Source organism: Amphibalanus amphitrite, unplaced genomic scaffold, assembly GCF_019059575.1.
Source record: "Amphibalanus amphitrite isolate SeventyFive unplaced genomic scaffold, NRLGWU_Aamphi_draft 000793F_arrow, whole genome shotgun sequence".
In the NCBI taxonomy this organism is placed as follows: Eukaryota; Metazoa; Arthropoda; class Thecostraca; order Balanomorpha; family Balanidae; genus Amphibalanus; species Amphibalanus amphitrite.
In genome coordinates, this window is record NW_024882287.1 from 299434 (window position 1) to 321731 (window position 22298).

The window sequence follows — 22298 nt, forward strand, 5'->3', positions numbered from 1 at the left end:
CTGGCGGGGGGGGGCCGATTCGGCCCCCCCTTCAGATCTCAAAAACTACACATCGCAGCGACAAACGGTAAACGGCATCGGATACGCACGGTCAAGATCTACAATTTTTACTAAGGTCATTTTCAGGTCAGGTCAAAGATGACGTCACAGGGGTCGAAAAAGTCAAAATGGCGGCGCTAGATATGGAGAGAGTTTTTCTCGAATAACTTTCGAATTAGTCTTGATAGGAACAAACTAAGGGCATCATCGTGATCCTCTCGTCAATCCGCATCGAATGATATATATGTTGACCTCGAAAGGTCAAGGTCAAAGGTTGACCTCAGGTCACGTGACCTCGAGGTCATCATGCATATCATTCGATGCGTATTGACGAGCTGAACACAATGAGACCATCCACGCGTCTGTATCTTGTTCCTGTACGGAGTTATTGGCCAAAAACCTTTGGTGACCTTTGATGACGTCACATGACCTCACAGCTGCCCAACAGCAAAACAGACCTCAAGGTAGTGAAGGTTGATCGTATATGAAGTCATGTATGGTATATGGGGCCATTCCGACCCGTTTTAGTGGTAAAAACAGGGAGTTGATTTTTCCCCCATTGACTTATAATGGGGAGGTCGCGAAACTGACCTGACCTTAGGTCACCGATATCAAAATTCCGAGATATACAAATTGCACATACTGGTACCCTAACTAAAGCCTGAAGAGAAGAAATTGATCGGTCAAAAACTCTAGCTCTGGCGTGATTGCAAACTTTTCTGAGGTAGGGTCACCAAACCGCCTCTGGTGACCTGACCTGAGGTCAGATCAACTCAAAATTTTCAGACATGTTGCGTAGAAGCCTTTTAGGAAAAGTCAGAAAATTTGAGCTTCCTAGCTCAACGCGTTTGGGAGAAATAACCAAAAAACCTCAGGGGGGGGGCTCCTGAGCCCCCCCCCCCGCCAGGAATAGGGTTAACGTGATAAACGTATTTAACGTGATGTCTACTCAACAGTCTGCCTCCCGGTGTCATCGAACAACGCCCCGCCCAATTCGCCCGTGCGGCCAAGGCTGCAGTCTGTCCGGCGATGGCGACCGCCCGACGATGACCCGTGTCAGGGTCAGGGGGAAGGAGGTGCGAAATCCGTGTGCAGTGTGCTGTCTTCAATCGTCCGTATGTATATAGAGAGACGAATGTCCAGCGATTGAATATGTATGCCTGTGTTTCTTGTCCCCGCATGTCTTTGTTCATGCCCGACTCAGACTCTACATACTCTGGACTAAAATCGCCACGCCCCGTGTGGATTATCCATGACGGTAATACAATACAATACAATACAATACAATACAATACAATACGATGCGTGATAGTCGATAGACGTGTTTCAGAACAGCGGTGACGTGACCTCCGCCTTCAGGTGCACACCTCCCTCCTCGCCTGTCGTGAGAGGCGCGCTGACTACCGTAGTGTTCCTACTTGGACCTCACTCTAAAATATCCCGACCTTAGCTGAGACTGTTCAATGGTGTGCGATTGCTTATAAGCGTCAGCAGCCGCACTGCCTGTTCTGAACAAATAACAATCAACAGTGTGTCTGTCTAAAGCACCTACCTCGGGCTGCAGTCGCGGTCGCGACCACACGGCGATCGAGACATGCGGCACAGCATACCTTCAGGCGCTCACTACTAGCGCCATCTATGGAGAGAAATGTAAGTTATAATGGCGCCACCTATGAAAAAGTAGAAAGTTATCGGCTCGCCTTCGCCAGTGATTTTCATTTCGTTGTCAACTTTTGCGATCGGAATTATTTTGCATTTATGATAAAAACAATGTATTGACTTTTTCTCCAAGTAGAGATTTCAGTTATAACTTACGACCTGCCAGCTTTTGCATCGTAGGGCACTTCAGTCTTAACCGGATTACCTATACATACACTCGGGTAAATTTTACGGAGGTCCGAGACGGTTGTCTTTCAATTTTCAAGGTGATAAATTGTTCACCTCAATCCCCAGGCATCCATGATCTCCCTGTTCCAGTTCTTATCCGTCTGTCCCACTCTACTTTTTTTGGACGGTAGTCCGTTTGACGTCTCACGTCACTGCCATGCTTGTGAACGGTGAGGCCGTTTTCGTGAAATGATGGTCGCGTCTGGCTGAGCGAGTGTGCGTTTTCTACAACGATTAGCAAGCTTCTGGCACTCGAACTGTCCGTAAAATTCCCACAGCCCAGCCTTCGTACATCAAAACTGACACCAAGCATCACAATGTGCACAATGTTTATTATCATGTCTTTTACGATAAATAAGATCAATAATATCACAATTGGGTGAAATAAACATACGTCTTATGTACATACAAAAAAGCGTGCAACTGAATTAACATTGGACACACTAACACAGCAGAACAAATGGTGCAGTGGTCAACTGCCACTGAAGAACAGACGTCAACGTTCAACATCACTGGCTGAAGTAGGCCACAGTGGCCCTGCGCTCACGCGTACAAAGTTTGGCAATTATGATGGAAGGTATGACGGTTTATGGAAATGATGATACCGGCCATCGAGCGCCCCAGTTCGGTCCCAGTGTACGAAAATGACCCAGGGGAAGGAGAGTGCCTCCGTGCGGCGTTGGCACGACGGGAAGACACTGGTCCAGTGAGCGCCAGGAGTGACCACAGCGATACCTGAGGAACAGCGTGTCGGCCAGACATGGGCCACCGACACTGACACCGTGTCACTGTGGGGACGACACCGCGCTATAACACTGACACACGCAGTCGGTGTCACCTCTGACTCTGACTCTGACTCGCCGCTGTGACTCGGGCGGCGGCTCGCGGTCCGCCGGTCCCTCGTGGCCCGTCTCTGGCGCCTGGTGCCCTCATCTGACGGCCGCCGAGCGCACAGCGCCCCCGGCCGTACAACACACAATCACAGTCGATCGCGGCAGCCGGGGAGTTCACCGGTCCGTCTGCCAGTCCACAGGCGTCACCACGCAGTGGACCGGCACCGCTGTGGCCGGGTGGGCGGCCGGCGCCAGGCCCACGCGCACCCCCACCGCGCCGCCGGCCGCCGGCTCCAAGCACAGCGGCGCCTTGGCGTACTGGTAATGCGGCTTGGACTCGCGGCGCAGCATCCTGACGGCCAGCAGCACCAGGCCGGAGAGGATGAACAGGCCGGCGATGGGCACGGCGATGGTTGCCGCGCGCAGCCACAGCTCGCCGGAGCGCTGTTGGGAGTGCTGCTGGTGCTGCCGGCCGCCGCCCAGACTCAGCAGCTCCGCAGGCGGAGTCGGCAGCGGTACTGCAACAAAGAACAAGGAGAGGTTAGCTACGGTGTTGTTACAGAGAACACACGACACTGTAAACGAGAGTGGGACACGGTTACGGGCATCTAAACAGGGTAGCTGTAAATGCGACGTCGGAGAGGGTACGACCAGCACGGGTCCGACGAATCGTCCACCATGAGCGCTACTTTAATTATTTGTGACGAAAGTGGGTGATATGCTACACACGAAACACGGACAGTCACATGTAACGCACAACTGAACATGACTCGAGAGTCCGAGACAGAGCACATAAAAATATGCATTGTTGTACTCATGCGCCAACGGCCAAATGGAGCCCGAACTCCGAAGCATAAGTTCTCAAGCGCTATACATCCTGCGGATGTCGTTAAAATAATCCATCCGGCCCCGGCGCCTAGCCTTGGTCCGTTTGACAAATGACGAGTCTGACAGTCAGACGTAAATATACAGGACTGGGTGCGCGTGACGACCAACGGCGCTCGCCAGACTTCCCGGACCACGCCGGCCGCCATGCCACCCCAGCGGGTCTGTGGACCTGGACCTGGACCCGGGGGGGGGGGGGGGGGTCGGCGTCCGGCGCTTCCCATCCCCACTTCCCGCGGCGTCCTCCCCAATTGGAGCGGCCGACCACTAATCTAGCTGACCGCCGAGCCGGCACCACTGAAAATCGCCGGTCCGCAAATTACACGTTACCCGCCCCCGAGCTTCGGCCAGCGGCCGCCAGATGTCAGGCGCGTGGGCCGGGGAATGTGCCGGCCAGAGGCGCGTCGACAGGCCATACCAGTGCAGGGTCGAGACGAACCCATAAACAAACAGAGAGCCGGCCGCCGACAGAGCGGCAGCGGCGGAGCGGGAGGGGAGAGAGGCAGCGGCCGAGCGTGCAACAATCGGTATATCGCGGCCCATATATCGGCGCTGGCAGCTACGGGTACTGGCCGGGGTGACAGTCATTGAGCCGGCGGTGCCGGCTGCCGCTGCAGCAGTCACAGAGAGCCGCCGGCGGTCTCTGGCAGTACCAGGCGGCGCCGGACGGCTGCGGCGGACCGGAGACGGCGCCGGACCGGGACCCGGGACGGGACGGGACGGACGGGCGCAGCGGGCAGCCACCGTCGCGTCGGCGCCGGCCGGGGACCGGGGCCGGCCGGCCGCAGAGATGGAAGATAAGTCCGCCATGAGCGGCCGACCGGCGAATTCCACCGGACCAGCACGCGAGGCAGTGCTCCTGTCGGCGCCAGGGCCCTAAACTGCCACTACTTGCTACTAACAAGGCTGACCTTGACAATGAACTATGTCCCGTGCCACTGAACAAGCTAATTTACGATGGATTTGTGGTCGGCACTCTTTCAACTCCCCCCGCTCAACAGAAATGATCCCACAAATAATCCTACTCTGCAGATCTCGCCGGCTACCATACTGAAGTTTTGCTACGACCGGACACAGTTCAGTACCAAAACCAGCAGCGGACAGGAGCGGCCGCCGTATGACTAACTGTCGCACCGTTAGAGTGCAGTCACCGGCACTTTACCGGTAACCGGTGGCGCAACAATCGGCCGGCCACGACGTCAACACGGTAGGTCTGTCCCTCGAGGATCAGAGCTCCCTCTACCGAGAACTCGTCCCTCACACAGGATGTTCTAACTTCTACCGAGGGCCAGTCCCTCACACTTCCTCACGCTTTGGGTCCGTCCCTCAGGCAGCTACCTCCGTGAGCCCGTCCGTCCCTCAGACAGCTACCTCCATGAGTCCGTCCGTCCCTCAAACGGCTCTTTCCAAGGTAGAGCTATCCCTCACGGCTCCCTCCGCCGTCAACTCGTCCCTCACAATTCCCTCCACTGCACAGGGTCACCGGGTCCATCCCTCACACACCGCCCCTCAGCCGACGTCCCACACCTGTCACACCGAGGCCGGAAGCCTCGCCGTACGGTAACCATGGCAACCGAGCCGACCGGCGCCGGTCGCGTCTGGCGGCGCCGGGGCGTACGGCGGGGAGGGGAGGGGGGGGGGGGGGGTCCACCGCCTGTCCCGCCGAGCCGGCCGGCCGGTGAGCGGTGCCTCGCGGCCCGGCCCGGCTCGCGTGACGAGGTGATCGTGAAACAGCGGCTCGCTGATCCGGCACGAGACAAGAGCGCCGCGCGGCGACACTCAGCGCCCGCAGCCGCCGCTACAGACTCAGGAGGTCCTCAGGGCGGACCAGAGCACAATGGCCCAGTCCGGGCAGATGAGTGTTTACCACCGTCCTTTCTGAGCTCGCACAAAGGACCTGGCTCCTCGACCATCAACCCCTCACCGGTTTGTTTTCGGCACGCTTCTTGTCGTGCCAACCGGAGTGGTATTCACGAGTCCTTTCGTGACCAGTTTCACGAGTGAGCGCGGGCAGACGCCCAGATTTAATTCACTAGTGATGTTTGCCTAAAAGCGACTGCCAACAAAGGGGTGTTATCAGGTGGCAAAAACGCTCTCCAGACGAGGCGAGCTGGAATGCTTTTAAAATAATCCACGGAGAATGTATGATAATGCGGGAGCCTCGATAGTTTTACCGGCCGTTTACATAAGAAGCCACCGCTCCGAATACTATTGGCCGTTTTTGTATTGTGAATTAATGACCACGAAGAACGGCAACGCAAAAACGGGAGGAAACGCCGGAATCTTAACCAGCCGTTGGCCGACAGCTGGTCGCAGTTTTTGCCGGCTATTGTGACAGCGGCGAGTAACAAGTCATCGTGAGAGACGCCTTATTAATCAGCGCTCGATCGGACGCACGCCCCGGCGCGCCGTCGCCGCCGGCGTCCATCCATCTTGCCGAGGTCCCGCTCGACGCACGAGTCAATCATTTCGGTACGGAGCTGTGGGACGTCCTCACTCGGACAGTTCGCCGAGACTCAAAACCTCAGTTTGAGACGAGGCGAGGTGGGATCGTTCTAACCGGGCACGGCGAGCTCTAGACACGTGCAGAAGACTAACTATAACCCAGAATGGAGGGCTCTTTTCCATGTTGTAACAGGCTATAGCCCGGCGCGTTCAAGTCGCTGGTGTTACCCCACGAGCAGCGTTGCAGTTTCCAGCGGCGCCGTGCCGCCTCGACCCGCAGTGGTCAATACTACTCAGACTCACCTCGTGAGCCGTTGCCCGGGCCCGATATCCGCGCGTCGAGATCGACGGATACCGGCGCATCGTCGACGATGTTACACATGTCTTCGGTGCAGCAGCGCAGCCGCGAGTCGGCCTTGTTCTCGCTGTGGAGCCGCTCGCAGATGCGCTGTTTGTGTCTGCAAAAACAGGCGTTCACCACTTGTTAGCAGGTGCTAGATCGATACACATCACACATCACAGGCCGCAGTTCTGATCCGAGGCGAGGTAAAACTCTCGTGAGAGGAGATATAACACCGACTGCCATTGGTGACAGAGTCAGTTGATCGCGTTCCGTGCTCACAGTCCGAACGGGTTCGTAACGGACCGGTGACGGGCTGTGTGACGGGCTGTGTGACGGGCCGTGTGACGGGCTCTGTGACGGTCGCTATGACGCCTGTCACAGCCGTCAGTCGGCGGCGACAGCCTCTGACAAATGACCGATCGCGCCTGCTTTGAAGACGGCGGCCGGCTTTTTGGGCCGCCGATCGGAGCAGATAATAGGAACGCCGGTCAGCCGAAGCACGTCCCTCGGACGACAGGGCCGAGCGCCGGGCCTCATGGCTGGGGACGACAGGGACGGATGGCGGATAGTGGCTGGGGACGGGGGACAACAGGGACGCGAGGGAAGGTTATCGGGAGACGAGGGAAGAAATCCCTCGCTAAAATTGTGAGGGATACGGGAACGGGGACTGAAGGACGCGAGGATCCAACAAGTGTTGAGGGGTGGGGAACGTAAGTTCATCAATATAAGAACGTTTGATCAAATAGACCAACAATGTGATATTGCGACATACGCAACATTCCGTTCCTATGATCGCGAAAACCTGCTCTCGTTTTTCAAGTGTTCGTTGAATGCGCAAATACCGGTGAGAAGTTCAACAATCGAGCCGGAAATTGGTTTGTCCGGGTCAATATTTGCACATTTCTGAGGCCGCTATTGACACAGGATCTTCACTGCCCACAGAAGTGGGCGGCGAAGAGACCGGAAAATTGACACCTGCCGTGGCGGACAGTCTATTGGGCGCAGCGGGACCGTAGCGTCCGGTCCACATACCCTGAGCCCCGGACCGGCCGACCCAAATTCATAGAACCAGTGGAGATGAACACAACGGGAAGCGACCGGTGACATAGCGGAGTGATGACTGACGTAATGGCGGTGGGTAGTGAGGATAAGATGTGGCAGCAGGTGATGGCTGTCAGGGTCCACATTCAAGAGGACATTTTAGTCCCGTTTGTAGCGTTCGTAGCATTGGGCAAATGTCCCATATTCATGCAACATTTGAGATCGATGCTCTCATGTCGATTACGTTATTCACTCTAAGATCAAACAGCGCCACTTTTCCACCCAGCACAGTACAAAGAAGTTATCCTCGGCAAGTTAACTTTGCGCAGGTCCATCCGAAGAGCGGACGCCTCACCTGGAGAGCAGTTCCAGACAGCCGTGTCGGGTGTGAACCCGCTGGTCGGTCTCCACAGTCTCGGAGAAGCACGATCCGACCATCGACTGGCACATGTAGCCGGTGGTCAGGCACGCCGGCAGACTGCAGTAGCAGCGGATCTCCGCTGCGGAACACAGAGACACAGCGGGGTTAGAGCTACGGGCGGGAACACAAACACAGATACGGACGGAACCGAGCTCCTCCCGGGAAAAACGGACAAATACAGACAGAGCAGGGCTCTTATGTGGGAGCACAAAGCACCGATAGACCACGAAACGGACAACGTCGATCTATTCCTTGGAACAGGCAATAGATAGGCGATAGATAGGCAATAGACTGATAGATATCCCATAGAAAGGTCGGTTTTATTTATCCACTGGCTACATCAGAGCTCCATTTCCAAACTCCCGGGTACAGACGATCACCCCACTCTCGGTCAGGCCCCGTCCACCGCGACACTGCACCGCACGGTATCGTACCCAACGGTCGGCCGCCTGGCTCAAAACCACAGCGTGGGGCAGCCCGGTGTCGGTATCGGCACTTCCTCACAGCTCAGAGACCGCAGCCAGTGCCTGTACGCTTTCCAACCAGCCAGTGAGTGTATGTAAGCCGTGCATATGGGTGGATCAGTCTGACGTCCGAGTTGAGTGTTTATTAAATGCGATACATGACCAGCTACCAGAGCCGTCTCTTCGCATCATGTCGGGACGTTGTACGGAATTAGGAATTCGGAAGGGCCCCGCAGAGCAGAGTCCGCTGGGACAGTGTCCGGCAGTGTCCTCTGAGACAGAGCCCTGCCCGTTCGGGGAGTGTCCTGCAGTGTCCGCTGGGAGTGAGGACAGTGCCCGATGATGTTCTCAAGGACTGCGCTGTAGTGGAATTAGGAGAGAGTCCGGCTATATCCATTGGAACAGGGTCCGGGTGATGTCCGCCAGGACCCAGGACAGCTGTCCTGTGACGTGTGTCATTCACCACGAAAGGCCGCTTCATTGAACGCACCACCAATGGCCATCTTCAGCAGCACTCACAGCAGTGACTGATCGAGAGGAGCGTAACAGGCAGGCAAACAGGCAGCGAGCCCGGTTATGGAGGCAGTGTCGGACCTAGACGAGACGAAACCAACGGGGAAAGGATACCGACTGGCATCTCAAGCAGCAGACGCACGAGACTGAAAATAAGCCGTGCTCACAATTTACATGCTTAAGCTTAAGAGGCACTTAGTTCAGTGAAGCGTCTGCAAAAGAAATCCGACCAGATTTTGTGAGGATGATCCAGCCATGTGAGTTACTTTTAGCCCATGTAAGTTAGCCGATTACTTTCTACAGTTGCTATTATTATAATAATTCATTTTAACACCCAAGAGACGCTAGAGACGTGCACGATAATTCACCATGGCCAGTCGGCAGTCATTGAGTCGGTGGCGAGATCCTCGCCGCGAGGATAACCAAACGACACCATGACACTTCATGGGTATTGCGCCGGGCGTTATCATCCGCCTGCACCACATATCTCCCTCTGGCTGGCCGGTGGAACGGACACACACGACACCGCCGCTGGCGGACACCCACGGCACCCCCGCCGTTGGGGACAGCGATGACGGCCCGTCAGCGATGACGTCCGGTCCGTCACGCCCGGGAGAGGAGGGAGGAGAGAGGGGAGAGAGAGGAGAGAGGGGAGAGCACGGCCGACGGAGGGCGGAGGAATGCGCCGGGACCGGAGACTGCCCTCGCCACCGGCGTGGAACGCTCACATCGGCTCCACTTACCGAGTTGTGTTAGGGCGGCCGGGGAGCCGGCTAATTTTGGCCTGCTCAGACGGCAGGAGTCGCCGCCACGGTGAAGGACAGGGAAAGGGCTCGGGACGGGGACGGCAAGGGCAAGGGACGGGTGGGGTTAAGGCCCATGGGGACTCGGGGAGGGCCATGGTAAGGGCTGGGTAAGGACAGGACAGGGTAATGGCAGGGGACAGGCACAGGAAAGCGGCCGTCTGAGCTGAAAACGGTAAGATGAGGACTGATAAGGATGGAGACGGTCGCTGTCAAGGGTTTGCCTCGTCCCAATCCCAGGCCGTACTGGGGACAGAGAGGGCGAGGAGGTCTGGCAGGGTCCGGGACGAGAATGAAACCCGATACCAGTGTTGACTTTGACCGGCGAGCCCGGTATCATAATCGATATTGATATCAGTGTTATCGGCATGGAAACGGTCAACATCACCCGTGTACTGCAGAGGGAAAGATGCGTGGCGCAAACGGGGAGTGCTTTGGAATCACTGAGACGAGCGCCAAACAGGGCCACTGTTGGGTAGCTGGGTCTCCTATCCACGCATCCTATTGAGCTGGGGATGGTCACTGGTCACACACACAGTCAGGGTTGCCGGTCGGAAGACTTGAGCTACCGCGGAGCCGGGCGAAGCGGACTGAGGTGATGACATCAGCTTTGGAGGGTCGGGGGGAGAGCCCGAGTCCTGAGCTGCAGCTCACCTGGCGGCGGCAGCGTGCCGTGCGGCTGGTGTCGCGCACGATGGCCGTGGTGTGACCGGTGCACCTTGTGCGCCGCACCCTGACCGCTCAGCTCGCGCTCCATGGCCCGCAGCAGGCGCTCGTCAGCAGTCCTCGGGGCGCCGGCGGCCAGTCCCAGCCGCACCAGCACCACCACCAGCCAGCCCGCCGGCCTCATCGCGCTCAGACAGGCTCACTGGCGCGTCCGCACTCCAAAACCCTCCACGACACACTGACAACACCCCACCGTACCCCACTCTGGCGATCAACTGATGCCGCCCGGCCGGCGACCGGCCCGCTCCACTGTATCATTACCCCGACTGTGTCGCGGCCGCTCATTGGTCGACAGCGGGCCGGCTGGCTGTGAGACGAGCTCTGATTGGCTGGTGAGAGAGGAATCCAGACAATGATTGGTTAGGCTAATTATCTGGCCGGTCGGGCCGATGACAAGCTGCGAGGCACCAGTCTGGCGGGCGGCGGTGCGTCCCCAGCCGGGCGGCGCGCCGGCGCCCGTCCCCAGCCGTCCGGCGCCACCGTTTCCCCCATCTGTCGGTGGGTTCGCCGCGGCGGCCGGCCGACCCGCTCCGTTTTTGCTGCCGGTGTCAGCCTGAGCAAACACTTGGCTTCATAATTGATAGAGGAGCCCCTCTCGCTATGTGTGTGGCTTGAGAATATACCGGGCGCCGCCCAGCCCAGAGCGAAATTATTGGCCTCCGGTATACCTAATTGATTGGCGATAATTAACGTTAAGCCGTCACTCTTGAGCCGGCTCAGCGCTGTTGTCACCGATGGATTAGACCTGTCGGCTGACGTGGGCTTGTCTGTATTTGCTCTCGTGACTCATGACAAACAGATGATCGGTAATAAACATTCCTGCCGGCCGTAAATAATAACCGTTCAGAATAAAATTATTGCATAACCAATAAGGGTCTTGACGACTGTTGGTGATGTCTGCAGCTGCAGAGATGAGGCTAAAGGTGCATCATGAAACGTTTTAATTAAACAGACTCGCATTTCGCGAGCGGCATGAATTAAAAACCATATTTTCAATTTTCATGAAAAAAATTGTAAGCGTGGTAGCGTTCAGATGTTTTACATATGAGATGCGTGCTTTTTTTAACGGTTTACCGACGCCATTGAGACAATTTTTTTAAACAGACCAAGCACTGAACGGTAGTTTAACCTGTAAATATGCCCGCCAGGCGCCAGCCCTAACTTTGATATATTGGTAGCCTATTGGTTTTGTTAAAAAGTTTGCGGAATGAGTTCTCATACCTACGCTACGACTATTTTGTGTTTTTATCAGTTCTTGTGATCGATTATTTCCCCTGTCAATAAACAAATCAACTTCGTGCATAAGTATATTCTTACATAAAGAGTATGCGTTTATACATAAAAACATTTAAATATTGCGGTAAAATAATCGAATGTTCTAAAACAATGCTGTCCTAACACTGTCGCCATTTCTAAAGAGTGCTGCTCCAGTTGACCAAAACTAAATGCTGACGACACCAAGACCCAAGTGAATCATGGACCCGGATGTGCCCCCTCCCCTGACTACTCCGTGTCCGTCGTGGTAATTCAGCCGTGTCCGCACGGACACCTCGCTGAACCGAGTCACTGCCAAATTGTCCGACCTCGACCGGCCGACCGACCGACCGCTCCGGCTCCGCCTGTGGCGGTCGGGCACCTCACGGCTCCGGCCGGCCCGTCAACTCCGGCCGGCCTGTCGGATATGCAACGGCGTCACGGCGCGGCCGCCAGCCTTCTCGAGACTCGCGCCGGCTTTCAGGGGAAGTCGGGCGGCCGGGCGGTACTGCCGCACGCAGTGGCAGATGGAAGGAGGGGGGGGGGGGTGCTTTTTTAAGCGTGGGTGTGGATGCGAGGATGTGTGTGGAAATGTTGAGTGGAGTGGGTGCTGGTGTGGAGATGCTTGTGAGTGGACTGGGCCCGGCCGGTTTTGGGGCCCGGGAGATGCGGGTGTTGACATGGTGTGCTGGAATGCATAACTCTGAGCGTGGGAGGGTCAGGGGTGTCATTAGAATTGCAGCAGTGGTGTGACGAGTGCAGCCTTTGTCTGACCGGGGGGTGAGCCGGAGAGGGTGGGGGAGCGGGCGGGGTGAAAGTCTGGCGTCGACGTTCAGCCCGGCGCCGACGCGTCGCGACGGTTGCGCCGACTGGCGTCTCCAAACGCCCCCCTCTCCGTCTCGTTGTACCCTCCCCACCCCTCTCCGGCCCCCGACAGAGCGCCTGGCGGAACGCAGCCGGGGGGGGGGGGGGCAGAGGTCGGGGAGGGCTACCGCACCAGATCAGAGCCCCGTGTCCACACCGGCTATCAGTACCCGACGGTGGAGCTACGACGGGCTGCGACATGTTTCAGAGCACGTGTGCTTTTGAGTCTACGTTACGAAGCGGGGCCAAAAATGACTGAAAGCGGCCGAATAGGCGCCGTAAAGAGGTCACCAGTTGCGGATGGCAGGTCCCGGATGAAGGGTCACGGAACACAGGAAACGGATTACAGCACGGGTCACGAATCACACAGGGGAAGTCCCATATCTGTCGACCCGTCTGCCCCACGATCTCTCTGTCCGTCTCTGTATGTCTCTGTCTCCGTTTCCGCCTGTCTCTCTATCTCTCTGTCTCTCTCTTTCCGCCTCTGTCACCGGATGGCACGGCGCGGCCACCCTCGTCCGGCCGCAGCAGAAAACATGTTTTCAGCGGTCCATTGTTTTCAGCGTGCCGCGCCGGTGGTGGCGGACAGCACAGAGCGCGGAGCGGGGAGCGGGGACAGGGACAGGGACAGGGCGGGACGACATCGCGACCTGATGCCGCGCGATGATAACGGCTCACCGTCCCACACCGCGGACCGCTCTGCCTCGGAGGACGCCGGGCGGAGGGGCCGGGATGGAGTCCAGGTATCAGACCAGGCGACATGCCTGAGTTCTACCTGCTCTGGGCTGGGCTAAAGGTCTCATGTGGCAGCCTCAGGCAGGACAGTGTTCTTCAGGGCCTGGAGCAGCACAAGCTCAATACGGCCAGGATGGCGCCTGAGTGCTGAGTGCAAGAGTGACCACAAGTTGAAGTGCTGACAATGCTCGTTCAAATAAAATGTGTCATTAAAACCTATTTTATTGACAATGCATGCATAGATAAGTGAATACTGAATAGGCCATTTGGGTGCGAACTGGCAAAGTGGGAATTTCCAGCGTACTTTCGAGCATTATTGACTCGATTGTCTCCCACCAGATAGAATGACGCAAGGAAAGGGCAATTTAGCATGCGAGCTAAGTGATGATCTCACTCTATGGCTACCCCGCACTTAGCAGTAGGCCCATAAAATAGCCCCGCAACGATTTCCTTGAAATTTCCTACATTCCGGCCGGGAAGTAAAAACCATAAACTAAGCGTCGTCGGCGGCGGCTGTAAATCGGGCCGGCCTGACCTCGGAACGTCTCTGGGAGGGCAGCTGGCAGTAAAGCTCCGGTCGGCGCCGGCCGGCCCCCGGCGCCGACCGACCCCGTCCCGTCGACAGCGAGAGGGGACGAGACGAGATAATATCACGGCGCGGCGTCCATCCGGTGCTGCCGCCACACTTCACATTGTCTGTCACCTATGCAGTTTGTCCTCTACTCTCGTCTCGTCACACTGTCAATTCTACTGCCTTCCCTGCCATTTATTTTTGTTTGGTTTGGTGTATTACAAATGTGTCGGTGACATCAAGGCGTAGGTATATGTAAAGCACTTGCTAAAATTACTCAGCCTCATTTCCACGAAATAGCTGCACTCGCCATGGATTGTGTTTTATACGAGTACATATATCGGTCAGTTTTCAACATTGACACGAATCGCCTACCGTGGTTTAGGAGGTGAAACAAGTCTGTCTCTGCCAGGCCAAGCTTACAATTGGTGGTTTAACGGCCTTCATAATATTTATAGAAGCTCTCATATGCCTAATCCGGCCTGTCTTGCCGCTAAGCCGGTTCGAAACACAGCCCGCTGCCAGTTCAGCCAAACTTCAATGTCTACCGCGCTGTCGGTTCAGCCGCTACTGTCAATACCTTACCGTCTATACGTTAGCTCTGTGCTGTCCACTGGCAGATACAAGGGGGGGGGGGTATTAGGGGCATATGCCCCCTCCGTCAGGAGCCTGGGGAGGGCATTCAGTACAAGTACATGCCCCCCCCCCCCGTTCAGACTTACACTTCTTACGCCTATAACGAGGAACTAAATAAAAATGGATTAGGAAGCCCTCCTAGTAACTACTTTTGTGATCAGAGTCGTTTTAGTAACCTCAATTTAGTTGTCATTGCTTTATTTTGTCTAAAAATATGTTGCTTCTTAGCAGCGGCGGATCCAGAAAATCTCCAAGGGAGGGGCCATTAGAAACCAGGAGGCCCCCATAATCCCACCTGTTGGAGGCCCCATCTTCCCACTTGTTGGCCCCCCCAAAAAAAACTGCGTCTATTGAGCTTATCTAGCTGTTCAGGCAACATCTCAACATGAATAGCCACTTTATTTTCAGGAGGCCCCCTTTTCAGCTTTTTAACTTTTTATTTTATTTTTGAAAAAAAATCGGCCAAGGGGGGGGGGGGGCATGGCCCCCATGGCCCCCTCCCTTGTACCCGCGCCTGCTTCTTAGTTCTTACCACAGGGGAGTCATGCCGCTTCAACCCTTTTAACCGTTGTTGTCTAACGATGGCACTCGTATTGCGCAAACCAGGAATCGGCCGCCGCCTATGCTTGGGAATAGGGACGGTTAGAATATGGTTTACCTGTATGGCCGCAGCCAGTGCAGCGTAACCGGGGGGGGGGGGCACAAGGGGTGCGTGCCGCCTCATTAGATGCATGGTGCCCTATGGGCCCGAGAGGCCCTGCAGTGCCAATTGGCCGCTCAGGTTCCAAGCGTGCCTTATTTCGACTGAGATAAGACCCGCAGGACTCGTGAGAGCACCCCACGGAGTCACGGGCTCCTGAGTCGCCACACATCACACATCTCCATAAGGACCCCACTCCGGCTTCTGAGGGCCCTGTGCTGGCCTCTGAGTGACCTTGCTGACCTATTAAGCGTCAGCTCTAATTATGGTCCTTGCTCATACCCGCATGGAACGGCTCCACACTAGTGTCTCTGAGGGCCCATAACGGCGTCTGTGAGCCGTGAGGGTCTCACACCGGCGCCTTTGAGGGCCCAACACCGCCAATCTGAGGGACTAACACCAATGTTTCTTAAGGTCCTACATCGGCGGCGGCTCTGAGGGCCCCACACTGGCGCCTCTGAAGGTCTTACACAAGCGCATCTGACGGCTACCTACCTGCAACTCTGTGGGCCCCACACTGGTGACTCTGAGGGCTCCCAGCGACGCCTGAGAGTACCACGCCGGTCTCCAGGATCCCACAGTGCTCCTGAAGGCCTCCATCCACCCCTTGCTGGCCTCTCGAAGACCCTTTGCCCCCATGCCTGTGTCTCTGAGAAGTGAGGACTCCCACAACGATGCCTTTGAAAGTCTTCACCGGCGACTGTGAGGGCACCACACAGACACGTCTGAGGGCCCTACACCGCCACCTCTGAGACACCAGTGTCTCCTGAGGCCCCACATCGGCGACTCTGAGCGTCCCACACCGGCGCCTCTGGGGCCCCACACCAGTGTCTCTGGCAGCCAGCCACCGGTAACTCTGTAGGTCCTACACCGGTGACTCCGAGGGCCCCACCGGCGTCTGAGAGTACCATGCCGATCTCTAAGGACTCCACAGGGCTCCTGAAGATACTGCAGGCCCTCACTTGCCGGTCTGTGAAGGCCCATTGTTGGCATCATACGGCCCGTCACCGGCCTCTGAGGGCCCTTTGTCGGTCTCTGAGAGGCCCTACTGGGTTATTAAGCATTCGCATTTCGCACCAACAACTCCAAGGGCCCCACACACAGCCATCTGTGAATGGTGTGGGCTTAGCACCACACCAGTGTCTGAGGCACCACAACGGCGTCCATGTGAGTCCTTTGTGGTTTCTGCACCAGTGCCTCTGAGGGCCCCACACCACTGCCTCTGGGGAACCCACACCGATACCTTTGGTGGTCCCACGCCAGTACCTCTTAAGGTTCCACACCAGCGGCCCTTGGGTCGGCTCTACACACCAGTCATTCTGAGGGCCCCACCGGCCCCACCAATTCTCGTCGATTTCTGGCGCTGCCCGGGTATTTGTCCCAAAAGCCTCCTCCTCCTCCTGGATCTGCCAATGGGGTCAGGTGTGCTACTATTTTTTTTTTAAAGAAAAAACTCGTGTCAGGGCTATGACGAAAAATAAGTGGCCTAAATCCGATGATTTTTTGTTTGTTTGTTTTGTTGGGTTAGGCCCTTTCGGTCGACAAGACCATTGCAGAGCCGGAAGGATGATAGGAATTAGGGGGAGACATTGGTCTGGGCAGGCACCCTAGTGAGTCGCCGGGGCTGAGCCCGTCCAGAGGACAGGCCACCCAGCCCCAACGGGCACTCACTGCACCCGGCTACGGGGTGCGCTCCCTCAGGAGCAGCGGTGCCGCTCCAAGGGAGCAGCCCGCATGAGATAAAGTTGCCTGTCCAGCCCGGAGAGGGTTGCGGCGTGGAGGAGAAGGATTTCTGTATCCTGAGGATAGAAGCACGGAACGGGTGAAAATCCGATGAGAAAACAGGATTTGGGGGTACCCTAGGTTTGGCTCCGTGACCTGGTATGCCCCCCCCCCCGCGCTGAAACCATGGATCCGCCAGTGGTGCTGTCAGCACTGCACTGGTTACAAGCCGCCTTGCTGTCGGAATCATAACGGCCACAATCCTGGTACTGTCGGCGCCGTACAACTACAGGGCGCATACCGCCATGCTGTTAGCGCGGTACCAACCACATACCGCCGTGCCGTTAGCGCCGTACCGACCGCAAGCCGCCGTGCTGTCGGGGTGCTGTTGCACGGTTCGACCCGTCTCGGCACGGCGCCTCGGCGATGATGGCGCCGTGATACGATGTGAAACCGGGCCACCGCGAGCTGACCGCACCGGCTGCATAGCTGCCAAGGCGGACACGAGGCCTTCACGAGGTCGTGCGCCGCCAGTGACCGGTCCCGACCACACCGGCGCCAAGCGCCCGACGCGGGCGGGGGCGGCGGGACTGCCGGCATGGCGCCTCGGCGGCTGATGGCAGGTACTCAACAGTCAACACCACTGCAGTATCTAACGTAGTTATCGAATGCATTACTGAAAGGGTGTTGCTCATGAGCAAGCACAGGACGAGATAGGTACAAATTCCTACCGGTCGCATGTCGACCGAAATGTACTGATGCTCTACGACAAACGCTTCGATTAGACGATATCACTTGGCTTACACTTCGACTATAAGCCGCTTTATATCATATGTACATAATTTAACGCTGGTGTGAAGCCAAAGTTTGTTATAGTTTGTCGTAAAGCCCTCCGTCAAGCTTGCCTGAAGTCCGGGCACGTCAGCCAAGCCGACGCTGTAAACCGCTACCGAGGGAGCCCAAAACCTGTGGCATGCCGTATGACACGGTTCGAGGCCTTTCCGAGCCACATTACTGAGCCTGTGCCGGTAGAGTTCCGGTGACCTGGGCGATGTGCAGCGACCGACAAATGCGGCTGGGAATCAGTGCAGGCAGAGCGCCGCGGCCGGAGCTGCGGGCAGAGCTGGGAGCTGCGGACAGAGCAGAGAGCTGGGAGAGAGAGGAAAGAGGGCTGCGGACAGAGAGCGGCGGGCGGCGGAGCGTGACCGTCCGGCCAGGTGATGGCGCGCCAGCCGCCCCGCTGGCGCCACGCTTCCGGCCCCGTCTGTGGCGGCGGCAGCTGCCGTGCCTGCCGCGACACACGCCGGCAGCGGCTACCCCACGGATAGATAGATAGATAGATAGATGGACATTAGGCACGGCTACTGCACGGATAGACAGATAGACACGGCTGCCGCACGGATAAATAATAGACACGGCTATACCTCAGTCACTTGGAGTACGGTTGGATACCGGTCACAGAACGTGTCATGGACAGACATGAGACACTGCAGCCACTGCACAATGTGAGACAATGCAAACATCGGTCATCGCACGGACAGACAGACACAGGCCACTGCACACCGCACAGAAAGACACCGATCACCGTGACCGGTCAGCTCATAGGCAGACACAGGTCCCTGGTCACCGCATAGACAGACAGGTCACTGCCCCATGTCTGACAACACACGGATACGGGCCAATTGATTTGTAAAGGCGTATACCGACAGGTTTAGTGTGCTGCCACTGCCGCTGTAGCTGATAAACATCTTTTTCACATAGGTATTATATGCGTCATGTTGACTTCAACGATGGTATTAGTCAAACTCTTGATCATACATTGAAAATAATATTCTTTCGCGCTTACTGCTTCCCAGGAAAGGAGGAATAGTTAAAAACTAAAGAAGTAAAATTAAAAACCATTGCTCTAGTTTCAGACAATTATCAGTGAAGAAGTGCACATTGCATTACTCGTCTTCCATAAAAGTTATGACGATGTCACGATGTTACGCACGAATGGCATTTGTGAAACGCGTTCATAAAATGCGACGCTGATTTCTCAATTGCCACCAAATGTGTACACAGCAGATCCATCGTGCAATATCGGCCCCGCCGACCCGTACGTTGTGACCGAAGTTCGTCTCGAGACGCTACGGCGGCATGCCAACGCCCTGACACGTCTCAACGTGAAGTTGCACTCGACAGCGTGACGCGTGCGGGCGACATACCAGTCTAGGTCACCGGCGACTGATAGGGGCCCTATCTGTCCCCTGTGTGCACTGCCGCTGCCCCGTCCCTCCCGCCCGCACCCCTCAGCATACACGTCCCAGGTGGCCGCTCTCCAGTCCCAGTGCAGACTTTGATCACACTCAAGTGCCGGGTAAGCCATACGCAATTGCACGGCGTATTGCTTCAATGATCAGCCCTCCGGCCATGTGACGGCCGTCTGCAATGTGTACGAATGTACTACTTTTACGACTTGGCCGACATTACGCCGTCCAAAGTAGGCTCGTCGCCCGTCGGGCGCTCAAAGTCCGTCGACTGACGCCGGCGAGTGTTCGTTTCGTCAGGCGGTGTCAATAAAGTCGCAGAATGCATCCACTGTTGCACATACAGCGGGCCACTGTTTGGTGGCAGGCGGGGGCGGCACGGTCGGCCCGACGCGGCCAAGGCTTTCATCATCTGTGTACGATACTGCGATTCAAACGGCGCCGATCGGCCGCACTTGCACGGTGGGTTGGGACTGTCACATCGGACCGCCCATGGAAGGAATGCTATTGTCTGTCGTCAGTTAGGTATGTGTGTAGTGTGTACGTCGCTGAACGCAGTGGCGAACTCAGCTGTTGGTGTCTATATTTGTGAAAGGGGAGTTGTCCAACCCCGACTTCGCTTGCGAAGGGCGAGGCGTGCCCTGCCGACCCTTTACGTACACACACTGGGAGGGACAGCAGAGGCAAATGGTGCCTGCAAAACTGTCATCACGTGCACACATCGGCCCCACCTTGCCCACCTGGACATTGTCTATGGACACATTAGACTAAGAATGAAGGCCTGGTCCCAGCGCCCGAGAAGATTTGATATCCATTTGGGCCTCGCAAAACGATCGGTGGATTAACCGTGAACATACGAAAAAACGACTTTCGAAAGCGTAAGTATAGCACGGTTTTAGCTCTATGTGGATGCTCACTTTTTTACTCTGTCTGCTTAAATTTCAGAAGACCTGGCAGGTAGTAATCGTGAATAAATCTTAAAACCAGTTAACGATTAGGTTGTCTCCAGCAGCAATTAATTCCGTGACGGTACCCAAAACGGCATCCACCTTCCCGTTATATTGTCATGCTCAATAACCAGTTTCTGTTCGTTGATAAGTTCGTGATTAAGTGCAGCTGAGGGCCCGTCTGTCCGTCGGCTGGGGAGGTCACCACCGGTACCTCCGTGGACAGGACACGCCGGTCCGGCTGTATACCGGCAGCTGCTGTCGTGCGCGACTGTCCGTGACGCGTCGGCCGGTGATGGCGCCATGATGGGCCGTCCTCCCTCCTCCCTTCCTCCCACGCGGAGTAGCGTGCGGCGCCGCGCGGCGTGACGGTCTCTCCCCGCCACCCATCTGATAAACCGGCCGCCGACTGTCTGCCGGGCCGGCGGACGGCGGAGGACGGGACGCCACCAGCCGGCGGCGGCGGCGGCGGCCCGCCGAGACAGGCGGCGACGGCGCCACCCAGGGGGCCGGCGCCCCGCCCGCCCCCGCCCCCGCCCGGCCGACCGGCGGCGGCCGCCCCACTCTGTGATTAGACAGGCCACATGACCCTCTCTTTATCCGGACATTAGCCCAGGCATTGACTTCCAAATTGATCTGTTTGCTTTGTGGCGGTGGCAGGGAGGGTTCGCTCCTCACAAAAACGCCCGCTCACCCCGTCTGCGCCGGCTGGGGGAGGCGCATCCTTCAGAAGGCGCCGAGTCTTATGAACGGGAGGCCGGCACTGCGGACGGTGCTATTGTAGCCGATGAATGAACTGATCTACAACTGACTAATTCGCCGACAACCGGCAAAATCCATCGCGACAAAATAGACGTAACCCGACAATCGCCGAGGGCAGTCTCGACTCGCTCCACTTGAATTTAATCCGTGCTCCTTCGGCATGATATAGCCGAGTACTTACAAACACACCACGTGTAGAACACGAGGCGGACTTTGGCCGGCCGACAACCCTGAACTGCGCCACGCGGTAGGCTGCCGCGGGTCCCAACATGTCCAAATACTGTTGACAAACCTCTTCCTGGTCATGAGTCAGGCGCTCATATAAAGCGTGCACACTGCACACGGTTCGGCAACTGGACACGTGTACGTAGCACAGCATAACCATGGACGTTCAGTTTTCTGTGTCACGGTGAAAGACGAAAAAATGAAGTGAATGAGATGAAAACCTGAATGCGAATCCGTAGAGGAGGCGCCAAACGATAGACTCAATTAGGCCGAAAGATCGTTAAACTTACAGACGGACGGATGAAAGGCGGACAGTACAAACCAGCAGACCGACAACAGACCGACAATCCGACAAATAAACCGAGAGACCGACCAACCAACAAACCGACAGACCGACAAACCAATAGACGACTGACTGACAGACCAACAAACCGACAGTCCAACAAGCCCACAGACCGACAGACCGATAGGTCAGCAAATGGGCAGACCGAAAGACCGACAAATCCCACCGACAGACCGACAGACCGTCAGCCGGCGGCGCCGACAGCTGCAGACCGGCGACAGGTGGGGGTACTGGCGGCGCCGGCTCGTGACTCCCCCTCCTCCGGCCCCTAGCTGCGTCCCCCATCTGTCTGTCTGTGATGAGGACCTCCTGGCGCCGACAGTGGACACCGGGCTGACAACGGAGGTGGTGGTAGGCTGACCACAGGCTGACCATATTCCATGGCAAGGGTGACATGCGGACATAGACAGGCGCCATCGACGGACAAACGGACACGATGTATCATTATTTCAGCGCAGGCAATGGTTACTGGACATATACGTAGAAGCATGATAAGCACAAGACGCCACATGGACCATCAGCAGAGGCAATATAAGGGGTTTGCCATTTGGCAATGGTCACTACTGTACTATACAGTATTCACTCGAAGATGCAACATGCAGACAGGGTGAGTGGGCACTGGCACATTGGTCACGATCAGGAACAGACACAGCCACAAAATGGAAAGCTGTCGCATAAACGCCCACGCATTGGTGTTGTTTCATGCAGCTTTACTATTGTGATGCATAATACGACACAGGCAAGAAGTGATCCTGACGCTATTCATGCACAAAGGAACTGACAAGGGTAATGGCGACAACAGGCCAACAACGACAGGAAAAAGTGCACTGTGCCACACAGGTTGTGACTGTGACACTATTACAGACTGGTCGCATGCTAGGATCGGTCGC

At 56.5% G+C, this 22298-nt stretch overlaps 1 protein-coding gene across 1 annotated transcript; it reads right to left on the reverse strand.

Annotated features, from left to right (window-relative positions):
• Positions 1-2233: 2233 nt before the first annotated feature.
• On the reverse strand, positions 2234-10726 carry LOC122366273 (BMP and activin membrane-bound inhibitor homolog). Its single transcript, XM_043338326.1, has 4 exons — positions 10329-10726; positions 7829-7973; positions 6393-6547; positions 2234-3277 (listed from the first exon to the last, which is right to left on the reverse strand). Exons 1-4 carry the CDS (start codon positions 10522-10524, stop codon positions 2934-2936), a joined length of 840 nt encoding a protein of 279 aa, XP_043194261.1. The 5' UTR covers positions 10525-10726; the 3' UTR covers positions 2234-2933.
• Between the last annotated feature and the right edge of the window lie 11572 nt (positions 10727-22298).

Bases quoted from the DNA above. Each gene is read 5' to 3' on its own strand.
- LOC122366273 (XM_043338326.1), bottom strand. From the start codon at position 10,524: ATGAGGCCGGCGGGCTGGCTGGTGGTGGTGCTGGTGCGGCTGGGACTG. The intron at 6,548-7,828 runs GTGAGGCGTCCG...CTGTTTTTGCAG, and splicing joins TGTCTGGAACTGCTCTCCAG to ACACAAACAGCGCATCTGCG. The intron at 3,278-6,392 runs GTGAGTCTGAGT...TCTTTGTTGCAG, and splicing joins CCCGGGCAACGGCTCACGAG to TACCGCTGCCGACTCCGCCT.